Source organism: Vipera berus, assembly GCF_964194415.1.
Source record: "Vipera berus genome assembly, chromosome: W".
Classification (NCBI taxonomy): domain Eukaryota; kingdom Metazoa; phylum Chordata; class Lepidosauria; order Squamata; family Viperidae; genus Vipera; species Vipera berus.
In genome coordinates, this window is record NC_138210.1 from 51,600,370 (window position 1) to 51,615,827 (window position 15,458).

At 42.1% G+C, this 15,458-nt stretch overlaps 1 protein-coding gene across 2 annotated transcripts; it reads right to left on the reverse strand.

Moving 5' to 3' along the window:
* Positions 1 to 1,324: 1,324 nt before the first annotated feature.
* LOC308676541 (dual specificity protein phosphatase 14-like) lies at positions 1,325 to 8,589 on the reverse strand. 2 transcript variants are annotated; one of them, XM_081342387.1, is made up of 2 exons: positions 8,216 to 8,589; positions 1,325 to 5,171 (listed from the first exon to the last, which is right to left on the reverse strand). In XM_081342387.1, exon 2 carries the CDS (start codon positions 5,164 to 5,166, stop codon positions 4,525 to 4,527), a length of 642 nt encoding a protein of 213 aa, XP_081198513.1. In that variant the 5' UTR covers positions 5,167 to 5,171; positions 8,216 to 8,589; the 3' UTR covers positions 1,325 to 4,524. The 2 variants fall into 2 exon arrangements, with proteins under 2 accessions (XP_081198513.1, XP_081198514.1); XM_081342388.1 differs by lacking the exon at positions 8,216 to 8,589 and adding an exon at positions 7,061 to 7,204.
* Between the last annotated feature and the right edge of the window lie 6,869 nt (positions 8,590 to 15,458).

Consider the following 15,458-nt stretch of genomic DNA (forward strand, 5'->3'; position numbering starts at 1 on the left):
TTTTCAAAAAGAAATTGGACATCCATTTGTCTGGAATGCTATAGGATCTCCTGCTCGAGCAGAGGGTTGGAGTAGACAACCTTGGCTCTTTTATGACTCGTGGACTTCAACTCCCAGAATTCCTGAGCTCAGAAATTCTGGGAGTTGTAGTCCACGAGTCATAAAAGAGCCAAGGTTGCCTACCCCTGGGCTAGAAGACCTTTAAGATCCCTTCCAACTCTGTTAAGTCTATATTCTGTTTGCTCATTAATTCGGCATCATTTCCTGTGTAACGAGCAAATCTATCTCTCTGGAATGGCTGCCTTGCTGTAGTTTATTTTAAATAGACTCAATTGCTAAGTTTAATGAAACAGTGGCACCATTTTCTTATTGCACGATTCCACAGTAGTCGATTTCCTTATTATGTAGTTGCATTATAGCATCAATAAACATGATCAGAGGGAACTGGGTGGGGAATCTCCTAGTTATGGTCTCTTATGGGATTAGCATACTGGTTGGGGAATTCTGGGAGTTGAAGTCCACCCATTTTAATGGTCCCAACTTTGAAAAAGTTGGGTATAGGGGAGTGGCTCCCACTTCGTTAGGTGTTTCCATGCATGTTAAATCTCTACAGGGGTCTGGCCAGAACTACTTAGATTTTGCTAATTCAAATTTTATTTTACAGTCTCAATATTTAGAGAGAAGAATGTGGCAATTCTTACCAGTTTCAGTTAGGCCTGAAAGATAAGCATGGACAGTAGTCCTCGGCTTATGACCACAACCGCAACCAGAATTTCCATTGCTAAGCAAGGTGGTTATTAAGTGAGTTGCACCTAATTTTACAACCACTTTTTTTGCCATGGTGGTTAAGTGAATCACTGCAACTGTTAAATCTGGCTTCCCTCGTTAACTTTGCCAATCAGAAGCCACCTGGGAAGATTTCAAATGGCAATCACATAACCCTGGGACACTCCAACCGTTGTAAACCTATGCCAGTTACCAAGCAACCAGATTCTGATCTGACTAGGGATGCTGCAAGTCATAGGTGTGAGGACCAGGTCGTAAATCACTTTTTCAGTGCTGTTGTAACCTCGGTCACTAAACAAATGATTGTAAGTCAAGGGCTACCGCTATCCATCAAAAGTGAATATATTCTGACAATCACAGGAAGAGAGAACTGAAGCTATCAAGGATTAAATCTGGAACTTTCTACATAAACAGCTTATCTGCCCTGAGCTGTATTCATTCTCTATATCTGTCTATATAACCTATATAGATGTTTTAAACAAAACAAAATATACACCCACCATAAAACTGACAATAATGCTGCAAGAAGCTACTTGTTCACTTGTTTTTATTATTATTTTTATGAAGACCTTTTTGCCACTGAAGTCAAAAGACATCAGAAATTTTATATAGACATAGCTCTTTTCTATGTACAATGTATACAGACACCTTAGATCAATGTTTCTCAACCATGGCAACTTGGAGATGTGTGGACTTCCAACTCCCAAAATGAAGTCCATACTTCTTGAAGGTGCGAAGGCTGGGAAGCACTGCCTTAGATAACTTATTTACACACACACACCGTTCGAAAGGAAAACCAGCTTGTGTGGAAAACCCTGGAGGAAATTCTTTCTTCCTTGGAGTCTCTTGAAGTTCTACTTGTGGATCCAACCCAAAAAATTACTTTGCAAGGAAGCTGTGCTCTGAACACCTGCACAATTCTTAGGTTTGCTAATGCCACATTCAGCCTTAAAAGGGTTTTATAATTAATCACCCATTCAAATATCAGCATTTTGGGAAGTAAAAAAGTAACCTCCTTTGAGCTGAGCTTATGACTTCCTAGACATATCTAATGGTTAATGGTTTCTATCCAAATTTTACAAAGATCTGACCCTATTTAATCTCCGAACCCTGATAAAACGAAGCAGATACTATGAGAGAGAGAAAGAGAAGGGGAAAGATTGAAATTTGGGGAGATTTGTTTCCCTTCTGATAGATAGAGAGGTGGATCAGTCATGGCTTTCAGTCCCAAACCCTTCTGTTAATATCACTGCTCGAACAACTAAAAACATTCATGGGGAAAAATGAAAATGTTAGATTTATGTGAAACTCTGTGCATTTATAGGCAACTGTCCCTTCACCAGACAAATTTAGAGGCACTAATAATTACGATGCAGGAAGTGCTAGAACAGTGTACAAGCGAAAAGTTAAAATGATCCATCTGAGTTTTCTTCCTCACAACAAAGTCATCCCTGTATTATCACAACCCTGTCCCCATGTAAAATGCCAAAATATGACATATCCAAATTGCTATATATCCATTAAAAATAAGATCTATATAAGAAAGACAACTTTCAGTTTCTATATTATAAATGTGTGAAATGACTATTTTCTAGCTACATAAATGAATTAGATTTCTGAATTGCTTGGTTAGATAGCCTATATCAGTGGTAGGCAACCTTGGCTCTTTTATGACTCGAGGACTTCAACTCCCAGAATTCCTGAGCCAGCATGGCTCAGCTTGGAAACCTCCCTTTCCCCTCAGCATGGCTGGCTCAGGAATTCTGGGAGTTGAAGTCCACGAGTCATAAAAGAGCCAAGGTTGCCTATCCCTGGCCTATACCAATGTTTTTCAATCTCAGTTAAATGTGCACTTCAACTCCTATAAATCCACACACTGCTGGCCAATAGCTTATTTCTGGATTCTTCTGGGAATGCCTAAAAAAACTCCAATTATATTTTTCTGTAAGAACAGGAAGGCTACAGAATTTACCCATTCAATTCCTACCATAGAAGAATTTTCCAGTAAACTATCTTTTTCACAGATAATATACTAATTACCAGCTGCATAAGTTACTGTTTTGTGAAAAGCCTAGTTAGCAATTGTATTGAAAATTCAATACAATCAACCTTAGATGGGAATGAACTATATTCTTTGTTCCGGACAGAGAAATGTTATGAAATGCTGGTAAGCCATTCCTTTTATAAGCACACTCATTTGTTGGTTATAGATAGACTATGTTTATGTGATATTTATGAAAAACACATCTGGGCCTGTTCCATTTAGGCCAGGGGGTCTTCAAACTTGGCCCTTTTATGACTTGTGGACTTCAACTCCCAGAATTCCTCAGCCAGGCATGCTGGCTGAGGAATTCTGGGAGTTGCAAGTCCACAAGTCATAAAAGGGCCAAGTTTGAAGACCCCTGATTTAGGCTGATGTTGTGCTCCAGAATTTGTCCCTAATAGAGTTCTTTTAAGACAGCTCTTTAAACATGGTTCTCCCTCTTGGTATGATAGAATGACGATTCCTGATCAAGGCCACACTGACAATTCCTGATCAAAGCCAGCCATGGTGGCTGGGGAATTCTGGGAATTGAAGTCAACATATCTCAAACCTGCCAAGGGTGAGAAACACGGTGGATACACTTAGACCTCACCTGATGTTCACTCAACAATGGATACATCTTCCAATTTTATACCTTTGTATTAGAAAAGCTTCACTTTGAAATCCTCTTTGTTATAAAATACTGCAAATCACATAATCAAAACTACAGGACTACTTGCTCACACCAAATTGTGACTCTACTACTTGTTCACAGTGTAGCTTTCTCGCCCGACTGTGAATGTGTTAACTTTCAAGATGTAGTCTTTTTCTCTCTTTTTTAAGGTGCAATGTGTTAAGAAAGTTTCCCTGCTACTGTTGAATCTTAGCAAGGGGTACGAAAAAGACTTGATTGGTGTATTTGTTCTTTAACCCCTTTTCAATTACATATCTACCCTGAGCCAATAGTCAAAAATTCCTATCTCCCCCACAAGAGTTTAAATAGTCCTCAATTGGAGGATCCTAAAATAGTGATATATGGAATATCGTGGCCAAGTTGCAACCTGCTTAGTGAATATATATATGAAATAACATTCTCTTGTAGAGTTATCTTATACCTATTGTAGATAGTTGTGCCATCCTCAGTTTCTTGGCTTCTGCCGTTTAGAGTTTATGGGCATTCCTCAAAACCCTGAATCTTTGGATGAATCGTCGTTTTAATTCACATCACCTTAGGGCTTAACCTTCCAGACAGGAAAGTATATTGTGCTTATTCAAATCAAAGCAAACCCAAGAAAGGATTTTTGAAACTCTTGAAGCAGAACGGGGAGGAAAGGGAAAGATATTTCTCCTTACTATGCAAAGATTAATTTATAAAGACCTTGGAGTCTTTGCAATTAGATAGTACAGTAATCTTTACTGCCTGTATGTTTCTGTTTAACCATTTCTCATCTCAGACTGTAAGCAAAATACAGGTTCTTAGCAATGGTTGACAGGATGATAACAAACAGCATCGTCTATCACACTGAAAAGTTCAATCAACTCGTGTCTTCCATGATCTACTGTACTCATATTGCAAGGTCTTAGAAAAAAGACTACCATAACAGAATTTCTTATTAAGATCCACCTCATTGAACAGTCCTGTTTTAACAACCTAACATGGTGGAACTTTTTCATTCTAAGTCAATGTGGCCCACAGCCCATTTCAATGATAGCCTTTATCTCAAATTCCACAAGGGGACCAGCCCACGGGTCTCCTTTTCATAAACATCTGGGATCAACCCAATGGGGGAAGGCACCATCTTGACGGTGTTCTTGCCAAACAACTTGCGTTCATATTCAATGAGCTGTCTCCAGAAGCCTACATTGGGCCTTACAACCGGTCGCCTGCTCTTCACCCACTCGTGAGCATCCAGGAGGCTCAATCGATGATATTTCATTAGGTAAGCAATGCAGAGGGAGGCAGACCGACTGACGCCTGCCACGCAGTGAACTAGAGTTCTTCCATTCTTCTTCCCTGTCTGGTGTATCCTATCGGCCACGGAGTCAAAGTACAAGGAGAGTGGAGCATGGGGAAGGTCTGGAACAGGGACCTTCACATAATCGATGTCTGGCCAGTTGGCGTTGGGGATTTCCATGGTAGCGTTTACTATACAGCTCACTGCCCAGGAGTACACCATGTGTCTATTTGATGCAGCATTGCCAGAGCAGAGATAGAGACAAGGAGAGATTTGAGCAATGCCTCCCAAGACCGACAATGTGTTCCCAGCAGCAGGAGATGGCTTCGCCACCGAAGTGGGCGGAGAACGGCGAAAGAACCCATGGTTCCGGAAATTCATGGTGGATGGTTCAGCATACATAACAACTAAGGGGTGGGGGGTGGAGGAGAGAGAGAGAGAGAAAAGAAGCAAAGTCTCAAGAATTGGTGCAATTTAACAGTTAAAGGTTAATATTTCTCATGTCTTAAACTTGACCTGCCCCACGAATGCAAAACTTTTAACTCTCTTTTTCATTCTAACAAATTGTTTTGCTGTTGCTTTTAGCGAGAGAGCAGCATGGGACCTGCAGGGATACAGAATGAGGTAGGGGGGAGAGTTAGAAATAGATTTGGGAGCCAACAAAATCAATGGATGAACCAGCTGCAGTCAGCAAATGATATGATGAAGCAGAACAAAACTGGCAGAGGAACAGAGGAAGAAGGAACAGACAGGATTAAGTGCAAGAAGGCCTGAAATAAGGGTGACCAACCCAATCATCAGCAACTTCTCCACAAAGCCAAATAGTTCCCCATATCCTACCTCAGTCATTCCCCTGGAGCTCTCTCTGTGGATATCCAGAGGGAACCCCTGCTTCTTAGGCTAGACAGGGAGGGAAGGGGAGGGGGAGGAAGGAACTGGAAACTATGATGCTGCAAGAATAATGCGCGGGGAGGGGGGGATGATGGAGATGATGGGAAAATGGAGGAATGGGGGAGGGAGAAGACAGCCTCTTAAAGGGGCAGTGAACTCTCCACTATCCCTAGGATTCTCCCCAGCCTGGACTATTAATGCGCATTTCTCAACCACTTCTGTCACCCCTCCCACTTTCACCATCCCAGCCCCTGGGCTCAAAAATCAGGGTGGGGAAAGTTCTGGTGCTAAATTGTGACTCATACTCCCCCAAGATTGGTGCAAAGGGAGACAGGCAGCTTTGGCACCAGCTGTTCTCACCTTTCACCAGGAGAAAAGCCCACTTTGCTTTTAACTGTTCCCTACAGATTTTGCTTTCCTGCCCCAATTGTCAACTAAGGATCTAAAGTAAAAAGAAAAAACAAAAAGCCCTCCCTTTCCTAAAAGGAAGATCAGGATTTCTACTGCAATCTGGTGTGCTGGTGGGATGTAGAGGATGTCCCTGGATGGCCCAGGCAGGGTCTTGCATGTTTTAACAATATGATGCTATTTAGAATTCTTTATGAGGAGCCCTTGGTGCTGACTTGTTTGTTTTCTTGCAGACGTTTCATTCCCTTAACTAGGTAACATGATCAGCACTAATGATGTTACCTAGTTAGGGTAATGAAACTTCTGCAAGAAAACAAGCAAGCTCAGAGAGCACCAAGGACCCCTCATTTCAACCCTGAGCTACGAATATTATCCTTCGTTGGCAGAGTTCTTTATATAAGAATATAATATAGGATATAATGCAGCAAGCCAATTTGTCCTCCCATTTACCTTGAAACTTGTTCCTTCCACCCTAACCCCACAGCCCAAATTCTGACAAAAATTAGACTCCCCTTTTCATTTTAGGTATGCTTGCATTTGGGGTAGAATAAGGGTGATCTAATAAATATGCTCCTTCTAAAATTCCACTTCCAATATGACTTACATAGTTTTTCCTATCTAGTCTTGCCTCCTAGTTTCATCTATTAAAAGTCCAGTCTGCAGACACTCTGGGTATTCTGATTTCAGCTGCCAGCTACATTCCTTCATCTCCCATTTCCCTTAAAACCTCCTGCTTTCAAACTTTCTTCCCCACAGATGCTGAATCATCTAGTTTTCAAACTTTAAAAGATGCAGACCATACTCATTTGTGTATACATACTTGATTTTAATGCCTGAGTTATACATGATTTCCCCTACATAGAGCTATCCCTGCAATGTTGGGTAAATGCTAAACATTATAAGGAATAAAACAAAATACATTTAAGCTTGCCCAATGTCAACCGCCCATCTCTTTCAGCTCTGTGCCCTAGATGCCAGTTTGAGAACACAACCTCACCTCAATAGAGGCTTGCCAGAATCCATCTCCTTTATCACAACTTTTTGAGCAGTCATTCCAACTCCATTTTGACTTTTGCCCAGTCATAACTCCACTTCCCTTCCATCCCTCTCAAAGGGCACCGATCTTTGTATCTGGCTTCAGTTCTAAGCTCTCTTTAATAGCCCTTAAATAATGCTTCATCTACAATTCTCCTTCCTTCAGAACTCATCTACTCAAGATTTAGCTGAGTTGTGCTATTGTCATGGTCCCTAATAGCAACTGAGCAATTCTTTGCTCATATTTTGTACAGTAATTGCAAAGGCATGGTAGCTACTTTAGTTGACTCACAATCTTAAAACAAGCTAACTGCAACGTATTTTTTTAAATTTATGTGATATATCTATATCTATATATATCTATATCTATATCTATATCTATATCTATATATATCTATATCTATATCTATATCTATATCTATATCTATATATATCTATATCTATATCTATATATCTATATATCTATATATATCTATATATATATCTATCTATCTCTATCTATCTATCTATCTATCTATCTATCTATCTATCTATCTATCTATCTATCTATCTATCTATCTATATTTGTTTTCTGAGGTTTTCGCGGGTGCCTGTATGTGGATCCTTGGTTTTTCGGGTTTTTCCCCGCGTAGAACTAGAATATATATAGAATATATAAAATATATATATATATTATTTATTTTAATTCCATTTATATCCCGCCCTTCTCCGAAGACTCAGGGCGGCTTACAAACTTAGCAGTAGCCTTCATCCTATGTATATGCCTGCTTATTAGGGCTTTCACACACACCCCAAGCGGCATTATTACAAAGTCAGCTTAATTGCCCCCAACAATCTATATATAGGCATGCATCCCTCTTCTTAGCCCCTCTCTGCATTTGAGGGCAGCTCACTCTCTCTCTCACACACACACCCCAATTCCTTCATTGGATGTTCTTCGGTCTCTCTCAAAGGGCACCCCACTCCCAAATATTCAATTCCTCATCCCCCCCCATCCCCTTCTCCTCCCCAAGGCCCCACCTAAGAAATAATTATTTCTGAATTTACAAAAACAGCAATGCCAACTCCAGTTAATCCTTGATGCCCAGTTTTGCTGGAGAAAGATGAAAAACATTACCAGTCAGTGCTGTTTTTCAACGGAGACTTTCAGGGCAGTTTCCCCCAACTCTCCTCTGTCAAGAAATCTGCTCTCTCCCTTTGGGGAAGAAGGCTGAGGCTTTCTCCGTTCCAAGATGCGCTTGCCTTTCCTTCCTCCTCTCCTCCTTCCAAAGAGGCCACTCTTTATAAGCGGCGTCTGTACAATTTAATCAATATAATAAAATCTCTCCTCTTCTGTCCTTCTGCTCCAGCTCCTCTCCTTCCCGCAGGATTCTTCAGCCTTCCTCTTTTCTGGGTGGGGAACTGGAGGTTCCTTCCTTGACTCCCCCCCCACCCGAGCATTGCCTATATACCGCCCCTGCTGCCCCCCTCCTCGGCTGGACCACTCGAGCGTTGGAGGCAACAAAAGGTTGCCATGGCGACGGGCTGCGGAGGAGGCTGCTGTCGTCAGCGCCCGTGACACAAGCGAGAGCTCGCGGAGGAAGAAGCGGAGGCGGCAGCGGAGGCGACCGCGCAGGCGGGAGTGGAAAAAAAAAAGCCCACGGATTTCCCCCTCCCTCCTCGGCTTCCGGCCCAGATTCTCCGCCTCCCCCGGCTGCAAAAAAAAAATGGAGCGTGAGCTAGAGGCACTATTGCTACAAAAAAAGAAAAGAAAAGAAAATAACCCGAAGCCTGGGTTTTAATCTGGAGCATCTGGAAATATCCGAAAGATTAGAGAAACCGGCGGAGCGGGAACACCCACATCCAGCCATCTGCAATTGATTTTCTGTTTTGTACGACTAACCTGCATGGGGGGCTTTCCCCAGACCGCAGTCTTGCTGCAGCACTCCTGCGCAAAACACCCGCTGGCAGGGTGGACAACATTGAATTGATCCTTAGCTTGGCAGGGCCAACCTCGTTTAAGGCCAGCACGTTGTGCGAATCCCCCAAAGTAAGGGAACCACGGTTCTGCCCTTCCCCCCGCCCCCCCGGAAGCAAGTTGTCGTCTGAATGTAGTTTCTGTGCAATCTCCTTTGGGGGCACCTCACTCCCCCCCCACCCCACCCACCCCCCGGCAGCCATCACCTCACCCAGCCCTCCCTTTCTGATCCCACATATCTCACACCAGGAAGGTGCAAGTAACAGTTATGAGTCATCCGAAAGGCACCGGCTTGCAGTCCTTGAGAGCAGTGTTTTTCAGCGTTGGCAACTTGAAGATGTACGGACTTCAACTCCCAGAATCCTTGGCTGGGGAATTCTGGGAGTTTAAATCTACACATCTCCAAGTTGTCAAGATGAAAAACACTGCTCTGGAGAATGGTGAACCAATCTAACACCAACACTATCCAAGAGGCCCTTCCCAACTCAATGTCTTCTGGCCAAGTTGGATTTCAGCTCCCATAATTCCCAGCTCATATGCAATGGGAGTGAAAAGTGTGGGAAGTCAGCTCCCCAGAGAAGGAAATATTTAAAGGGCAGAAAAATATATTACCTCAAAAGATATTGAAGAACCAGAAAAGCATGCCCAGTTTGCTTAATAGCCCCAGCTCTCCCTCCCACAAGCTCTGTACAAATGCAGATGTAGGAGGCCCCAGCTAGAAGCTTAGGAAGACAAAGACCTAAAATCTACATATCCCGTTGGACATAATAGGGTTAACCCATAGATGCCAAAGGGCAAACCCAGACTCAGCTCAGAATACCTGACACAGGAAATAGCCTCAAAGAGGAACAGGAAATCACTCCAAACAAAAGGCTCAAGAGGGTATAAAAACCCACTCCCTACATGTGCTCAGTCCTTTGTCTGCTAGAACCATCTTTCTGTCTGGCTCTCCTCTGCAATAAACTGCAACCTTCTTCCTAAAGCAGTCTCCATGTTGTTTATCCCCGACTTGGATTGAACCGTGATGAAGACTTTACTTTCTACAGAAGCTAACAGGTCTAGAATGTGGGCCTCAAAATGGAAGTTGATTCTGGATGAATGTGGATATTATTTCTAAATAATAACTACGGTAATCCTTGGAAGGGAACTCACAGGGTTGTAAACTACAATAGGAAGTGAAGTGGCTGGGAAATTCTGGGTGCTGAAGTTCACACATCCTCAAACCTGCCAAGATTAAAAAACACTCCCTTAGCCACTGTACTACAAATAAAGATAGGATCTAGAGCAGGCACTGGAATTCTGGGAGTTGAATTTCGCCCATCTTAAACTGCCACAGTTGAGAAACACTTATTCTACAGGAAACCTATTGTAAGAATTGCCCATTTAAAAAAAACATACTTAGCTGTATATACAGAGTTTAAAGCAGCAAAGGCTGAGGAGAGGGATTCAGTTGTTCTAAGCCCTAAAGTTTATTTTATCATAAATTCATTTTTCATGGAGAAAAAATAACAGTTTAATGGAACCTCCAGGTTTAGAAGCAGTTCCAGAGAGCTTACTGTTCCATTTGTACCTGGCTTGAGGGCTTGGAAGAAGCAAATGTCATGCTGTCTTTACAGGAAACAGGAAGCTGGACCTCAAGATAGTTTGTGAACTAGTTCTTGTGTAGATTTGTTGTTTACGTTCTGCTAGGTTTCTGTCTCTAGGCTCCACCTTCTCTGAGCAAACTTTGTAATTACTGTGCAAATACCCTGAACTGCAAAAGCAACTGCAGTTGAGCTATTCTAATTGCAGCTCTATCAATATATAGAAATACTGGAGGGTAGAACTGGAGTCAGAATAGCTTGCCTGCATTTTTGCTTTCCTTTCAAAAATCTTTAAGTTTGCCTGGTGAGTTTTCATGAATATAAAGTCATATGTTAATAATTAAGATGTTTTTTTCTTTTGCTTATTACGGTAAGCATAACTCAGCACAGGACCTCTTTCTTCTCACTTCTTACATGAAGAAAATTTTGCCGTGTTTTACAGATCATAGGTCCCCTCCCGTTAAAATGTTAAAGATCCCTGCTGTATTTACTGGGATAAACTGCCTCCTTGTAAATAATATGTAAAATGCTGCTATGAGAAGGCTTTAAAATGTTGCTCGCGTAAGACGGAGTAAATTGATTCCCTGTAGGGACAAAGAATTACCATAATTATTTAATGCAGTGAATGGTCTACAGTACCAGTATTGTATTTCAAAGAATAAAATAAAAAGGTATTAAACTGAGGACTCACAAGGATAGGATAATCAAAAAGTGGGAAGGGGGCTGGCTTGCTAAGATGATGATGGAATAGAATATATTTGGATAGCATGAATTTTTGTTTAATCAATAAACCACATTTGCATAGATACACAAGCCGATCAACTACTTCAAGACAAACCACATAATGATTTATTGCCATGTGTGAATACAGCAAGACAACTTTGTTTTGTAGTGTGATGTTTCAGAGTGGGGGATCTCCCTTAAAAATAAAAGCGTGAAGTCAGTTGTTGGAAACTTATTTTTAACAACATTTTTTTGCCTGATGAAAAGATCTAGGGGGCTCAAAATGTATTCCATTAAGATCTTCCCTTAATATGGTTCTAGAAATTTTTCTGATGACCTACAACAGTGTTTCTTAGCATGTTGGCTGGGGAATTCTCAGAGTTGAAATCCACACATCTTCAAGTTGCCAAGGTTGAGAAACACTGACATATTCCAAGCCGGGAGAAGGACACTGTAGAAATGAACTGAAGGCAGGCTGCATTTTGGAAAGGAGATTGTAATGTATTGGGCATGCTTTGTTAAGGGAACACCACTGGGTAATTGCTGGAAGGCTGTTTGAGCAGGGAAGCTGGCTAACGGCTCCCAGCTCCTCAGACAATCCGTCTCCAGCGCCGCTATTGGTTGCCTCTAGGGCGGCAATAGGTTGCTTCAAACATATTGGCCACCGCCTAGAGTCCAGGGTATAAATTGCTGCATCCGCAGCCCTGTTTCTCAGTTCAGATCCTGCAAGCAATAAGCAATGATCTTTGCTGAACTCACTCGCCTCGTCCTCGTTCTTGCGCAACGAACCCAGTACATAACAGATCTCTATTTATTTGATAGCCAGAAACTAAAGTGACAGCAGCATGTTTCTGGGGTGGCTGACAAAATGGAGTTGAGAGAAGGTGGGTTTTTATACCTTCTTTGGGTCTTGTGTGTTTGAGATGCCTGTTCATTGTGAAATGTACTTTGACCTGTGCTTGAGTCTGCCCTTTTAGGATTCTTTAGGGATGCGGTGGCTCAGTGGGTTAGGACGCTGAGCTTGTCGATCAGAAGGTCGGCAGTTTGGCGGGTTGAATCCCGAGTGCCGCGTAGCAGAGTGAGCGCCTGTTACTCGTCCCAGCTTCTGCCAACCTAGCAGTTCGAAAGCACGTAAAAATGCAAGTAGAAAAATAGGGACCACTACGGTGGGAAGGTAACAGCGTTCCGTGCGCCTTTGGCGTCTAGTCATGCCGGCCACATGACCACGGAGACGTCCTCGGACAAGCGCTGGCTCTTCGGCTTTGAAACAGAGATGAGCACCGGCCCCTAGAGTCGGAAACGACTAGCACGCATGTGCGGGGGAGCCTTTACCTTTACCTTTACCTTTACCTTTAATTGTTGCCTGACTCCCATTGTGGCTGGGAGGTCATGCCCTGCCCTTGGAGTTGGATGGGGAATGTAGATTTTAGGAGTCTTTGTTTTTTTTAATCCCATCAGCTCCAGCCTTCTGTGGGAGCTGTGACTGAAGGCCTTTTGTTTATGAATACGGTGGCCCAGTCTTTCTGAATGGATTACAAAATCTCCATTCCTAAAGACTTCAGGCTTCTGCTTGAGGCTGTTTTTCCTATAGCACAGAGGTCCCCAACCTTTTGGGCAACAGGGACCAGTTCCATGGAGAGAGGTTTTTCTGTGGACCGGAGGGTGCATGGTTTTGTGTGGTGCCTACATCCCATGGATGGGGCTTTGCTTGTTTGTGTGGACCGGTTGCTGGCATGCCACGGCCCGATACTGGTCCATGGAGTGGGGGTTGGGGACCCCTGACATAGCAGGAAGACGGAGACTACTTTCTGCCTTTAAGAACATCTCTCTTCTTCTCCTACAAGGGAAATATAACATCCTGCTTCTTTTAATATTCCCAAGAATATTTCATTCTCTAGAAGAGGAGGGGGGCTTCCCACAACTTTAAAAAGTTTTACAAATGAGGTAATTTCTGCTAAAAACATGTTTTTTTCCACTACAAGAGAAACTGGACCTGTCACCAAGATGCATAATTTTGCACATCTGTTAAGATACAACACAGTATACTGACCGGGTTCATACATTATGCTAAGTCATGTTTTATTTTGATTTTGGTAAATTGTGGTTTGCTGTGATACAATAATCAAAATGAACATAATGACTACATCTTTCTCCTCTGCGGTTGAACCCTGTGATGAACCTGTGAGTCTCCTGCTATAGAATTGATTTTATAATCTTATATTATCAGGAAAGGAAAGGAATATGAAGCCAATTAATTCATAAGATACAGAGGGACGTATTCTTGGTATTACCACAAGACACAGCCTCCCCAAAGTTTATGCAAAATCTTCATTTAATATGCTTTTTGTTTCAGTACACGTAGTCCTCAGCTTGTGACCACAACTTGAACCAGAATTTACATTGCTAAGCAAGATGGTTGTTAAGTGACTTATCTTTCTTTTGCCACAGTTGTTAAGAGAATCATTACAGCTGTTAAATGAATCACACAGCCATTAAGTAAATCCAACTTGCCCCATTGGCTTGGCTAATCAGAGGTCAGCTGGGATGGTCACATGATCACATGACCCCGGGACATTGCAACCGTTCTAAAGAAATGCTAATTACCAAGTGCCTGAATTTGATCCCATGACTGCGGAGATGCTGCAATAGTTTTTAAGTGTGGGTGCTTGTATGCCACTGCCATTGTAACTTTGGTCACTAAAGTGTTGTATGTTGAGGACTACCTTATTCTTATTGTACAAGCAAATGTTCAACAGAACAAAGTTTTATTTGATATAGTCAAGCTATTCTCCAAAGCACCTGAAAGCAGGACAAGAAGCAACGGATGGAAACTACTCAAGGAGAGAAGCAACCTAGAACTAAGGAGAAACTTCCTGACAGTTAGAACAATTAACCAGTGGAACAACCTGCCTCCAGAAGTGGTGAATGCTCCAACACTGGAAGTTTTTAAGAAGAGATTGGCCAGCCACTTGTCTGAAATGGTATAGGGTTTCCTGCCTGAGCAGGGGGTTGGACTAGATGACCTCCAAGGTCCCTTCCAACTTATTTATCGTTATTGTTATTGTTGTTATTATTATTATTATTATTATTATTATTATTATTATTATTATTATTAATCTGATTGTAGGCTTCTGGTTTCAATAGATGGAGATCTTCTATAACAGGAGTGGGGAATCATGGTCCTTTTTTGACTTGTGGACTTCAACTCCCAGAATTCCTGAGCCAGCCATCTCCCATTCTGGGAGTTGAAGTCCCCAAGTCATAAAAGGGGCATGGTTCCCCAACGCTGTTCTATAAGAAGGGAAACTAGCCCTGAAGTTTGGCTGGAACACCCAAAGGAAACACAGCAGCTGAAGGTTAAAGTGGGAAATTACCAAACCAGAACTATTCCTTCTGAATTGTAAAGGGAACTACCTGTAAGTAGACATATCTGTGTCATCACCAGAATCTGATCTCAATGAAGGTGGCTTTATTTTACCTTAATAGATGACAACTTTCCTACAAAACCATTTGCTTTTTAAGTCTGAATTAAAGTGCTTGTGATGGAGTTAAAAATACATTCTCAACTATTGATGCTGCAAGTTTGTCACTAGGCTTACCAATGATTTTTGGGCTATGAAGGTTCAGCTAACAAATCACGTACATGGAATATTCTGTGGGCTGAACTGTGAAGTCCTTGGTGCTTAGTTTTATTATTTTTCTTGCAGACATTTTTTTTACCCTACTAGATAACACCCTCGGTATTAGTAGGGGTATAAACAGGGAGCAAACTCCCACTCATTAGCACTGATGTTTCCTAGTTAGGTAATGAAGCATCTGCAAGCAAACAACCAAGCTCAGAGAGTACCTAGGACGCCACAGATCATGTACAAATAAAAATGATGTGGAAATGAAGGCCCAGAAGATAGGTGTAGGAGCCAGGAATAGATAAGTGGCACTGTCAGGACCCACCCCAATCCACATCTTAGGAAATAACGAACTCTTGGAAACAGGCTTGTCCAAAAAAGGAGATTTTACTAAAATGGAATCGGTTGTAGGTAATACAAGACGGGACCTCATATTATGGTACATTTGGCACTATATAAAAGATTCCCATT